General features: G+C 50.6%; 1 protein-coding gene across 1 annotated transcript; it reads right to left on the bottom strand.

Annotated features, from left to right (window-relative positions):
• Window positions 1-2,452: 2,452 nt before the first annotated feature.
• Window positions 2,453-3,083, bottom strand: PIN4 (peptidylprolyl cis/trans isomerase, NIMA-interacting 4; the record flags this gene model as incomplete). The annotated part of the gene is made up of 4 exons (XM_079541870.1): window positions 3,039-3,083; window positions 2,886-2,944; window positions 2,689-2,808; window positions 2,453-2,611 (listed from the first exon to the last, which is right to left on the bottom strand). The coding sequence occupies exons 1-4, from the start codon at window positions 3,073-3,075 to the stop codon at window positions 2,453-2,455; spliced, it is 375 nt and encodes a 124-aa protein (XP_079397996.1). The 5' UTR covers window positions 3,076-3,083.

Raw genomic sequence — 3,083 nt, 5'->3', positions numbered from 1 at the left:
AACGTAAACCCTTGAACAGTCTTATGAAATATGCGTACCTCTGTTAAGTAGTTTAACTTTTTTCACAAAATACTTGTCTGAACTACAGTGATTGTTTTTTTTTAACTTAAGACTGATGGCTGCAATTTATATTTCTTTCATGTTGTGAAACTTTCAGTCGTGCTTAGTGAGCAAATCCAGCAACTCCTCCTGTCGTGTAAGAAACCGTCACATTTTAGGTGCTGGGAAAGGGGTTTCACTGTGGACTCAGTTCACTAAGATGAAAGTTCACGTTCCTGTTCACTTAATTAAAATGCATAACTTTATACCCAAATGCAGCTCTGGATTTGTGTTTCCAGCCTTCGGTTTCTCTTCTGGCAGGAGAGAATCTCACAAAGCTGAAGGTGTGGTTCCACAGCAGCTTACTGCAGTCTAAATTCCAAATGCTGCAGTCCCTCCCCTTCTCAATGTAAAATAAAGTCCATTTCCCTACCTGAACCATGCCCTGCTTTTTGAGCACACCGAGTGCTTGGTGTAAAGCAGAGAACAGAACTGCCACCACCTGGATTTATCTGGCCTGAGAATGCACATCCTGGGGTGGGGGGGAGATGGCCTGCTGGCCTCCATTACTTAGAAGATTTATAGCAGCAAACACCTACCTGGTGTCAGGTCTAGCATCAAAGCACAGCATCACAGAAAACCTTGTACTCCAACTCCTGCCATCCCGCTATTGCTGCAGAAGAGTTACGTAGCTGGGAGATTGCAGGAGGACTGGAAATAGCTGTTAGAGCTTGACTGCTGCAAGGTGCTGAACGTTCTGAACCTTTGGGTATTTCTGGAGGAGTCAAGGGCTTCACAGGTGGCTCTGGTCTGACCTTGCAGTCTCCCTCTCATCTTTCCCTCTGAGCAGTACCATCAAAGCCTGCTCTTGCACAGAGGCCGCAGGAAAACACAACAGCTTTAAAGTTTTGCGCTGCTTTTTCTCTGGTGAGGTGGCCCTCTCACTCTCTTCCCACATTTGACTGAGCTGTGGAAATTTTTTTAATGAGGTTCTATCAGCACAATGAACCTGAAATGAGTTCCTAGTGCAGTTCAAGCTTAAAGTTACAAGAACCTCACCCTGGCTCTCAGCAATGCCTTGCTAGCCTGACTTCCCCCTCTGCCACCACAATGAGTTAAATTTGGCCTGGGTATGGGAATTTGAGTTCTTTGCACTAGGTGACATGCCAAATGCAAACAGGAGATGTACCAATGTGCTTTTGCTAATAGGTGTAGAACAAAGCCCTGGTAGCCTGGAAACAAGTAGTTTATTAATAAAGCATCACTTAAATGGGGCTGCATCTGCTCTCATGCTGTAAAAAGGCCTGTCTGCCTTACATAACAAAATATTAATGAGCTAGAGCTTTGCAAACGCTGGTTGGCTCGTACAGACCTTCTGTTCTCTCAACAAAATGAAACAAATGTCCCCTAAAGCAGAGCAGGAGAAAAACATGACCTGATTTCAGCCTCACCTCTTCATTGTTTCTGATGGTGGGAAGACCTGTTGTTCTATTTGATGTTTTGTCCTCAGCCCTCAGACACACCAGCATGCTCACCAGCAGCAAAGACACCAGTCTGTCTTTCAGCAGACAGAAGATGGGTGCAGTGGGATGTTTATTACCGAGATGCCAGAGGTAGGCATCTCATTCACATCAGTCACACTGTCATTTATCCAGTTTCACCAGAAGGACAAGGTGCACCTTACTAAGTTTTAGGCACGTACTTCATGCCTAGCAGTAGGTGAACTGAGGGAGCAACAGGCATTTAGTGGCCTTCCTCTAGCTTTTTCTTCTCTCATTCAAGCCTAAGTTACACAACTTCTTCCTTGAGCTTTGAGTGGATAAGGTACAGATGATTTTGTATTTGGAAGGGCTACTCTTACACCTTCCCCCTTCCTGCTACTGCTTTGTGCCTCCAGCCTTGGTAAAGGCTGCTGACTGAAAGAACAAGGAGCCTGCCCACAGCAGCAACCCTGAGCCCTAGCTGTAGCATCAGCTGTCCTCTAGCAATGGGAGGCTCTTCCCACGTTAAGTCTGAGCTCTGGAGCTGAACCTGTAGCATCTGAGCTGCCTGCATCCTTGCTGGTGAGGATAAAAGCAAACGCTCTAGGGAACCCCCTACCCTTTCTAGGTTGACTGTATTTGCAGCCTGAGCTTTCACAGCTGTACATCATCATCTCTGTAGCAGGAAAAGCAAGGAGCTGGCCTACAAGCTGATGCAGATTTCAATACCTACACGCAACCTTTACCTTTTTCAGGGAGCACTTTACCTCTCTGTGCAGGCCCCGTTCTCTGCTGGCTGTGATTTGCACTTCCTGCAGGGATGGCCGGCCGTCTCCAAGCACCTGCTGGTTATGACCAATGTGCTCCTACATCCACGTGCCTGGGAAACGCTCAGAATTCAAGCAGCCATGAATTCAACGGTCATTCACATTTTATTTCCTGCCTTCCACCATAATAATATGGTACCCAAACTTGGTTTTGACAGGGGGGTCCGTATACACCGGCTTGTCCATGCTGCTCACCGGCAGGGCAAAAGCCGCATCCTGGAAAGGTCCCACCATGGAGCCTCTGGTCATCCAGCCCAAGTCTCCCTGGAGGAAGGAACAGCCAGGTTAAGCTGCAGATCTCTCACCGCCGCAGGGCAGCGCTCGGCCAGGAGCAGCCTTACCCCTTGCCTGGCCTTGTCCTCGCTGTACTGCGAGGCCACCTCGCTGAAGCGCACCCCGGCCTTCAGCTTCTCCATGGCTTCCATGGCTCTGCCGTGCTTCTCGCACAAGATGTGCCGGACCTGGGGGGCAGGAGGGGGCCGTGACGGGCTGCGACGGCCGCCAGCCCCGAAAGCAAGGAGGGGGAACCGGTACGCACCTTCACGGCGCTGCCGCCGCCCTTCGGGCCCCGGGCCCCGGCCTCGCCGCTCTCACCGCCTGCAAACAGCGTCATGAAACCGGGCCGGTCCTCCGAGCGCCGGTACCGGCACCCGGGCCGCTCTGCAGGCCTCCCTTCCCCGGCCCCGCTCACCCTTGCCCGCCTTGCCGCCTTTCCCCTTCGGAGCCATCGCCGCAG

The sequence above is a fragment of the Tetrao urogallus genome (genome assembly GCF_951394365.1).
Source record: "Tetrao urogallus genome assembly, chromosome: 13".
Lineage (NCBI taxonomy): Eukaryota > Metazoa > Chordata > Aves > Galliformes > Phasianidae > Tetrao > Tetrao urogallus.
The sequence above is the reverse complement of the archived record's forward strand: the minus strand, read 5'-3'. Positions and strand labels throughout refer to the sequence as shown.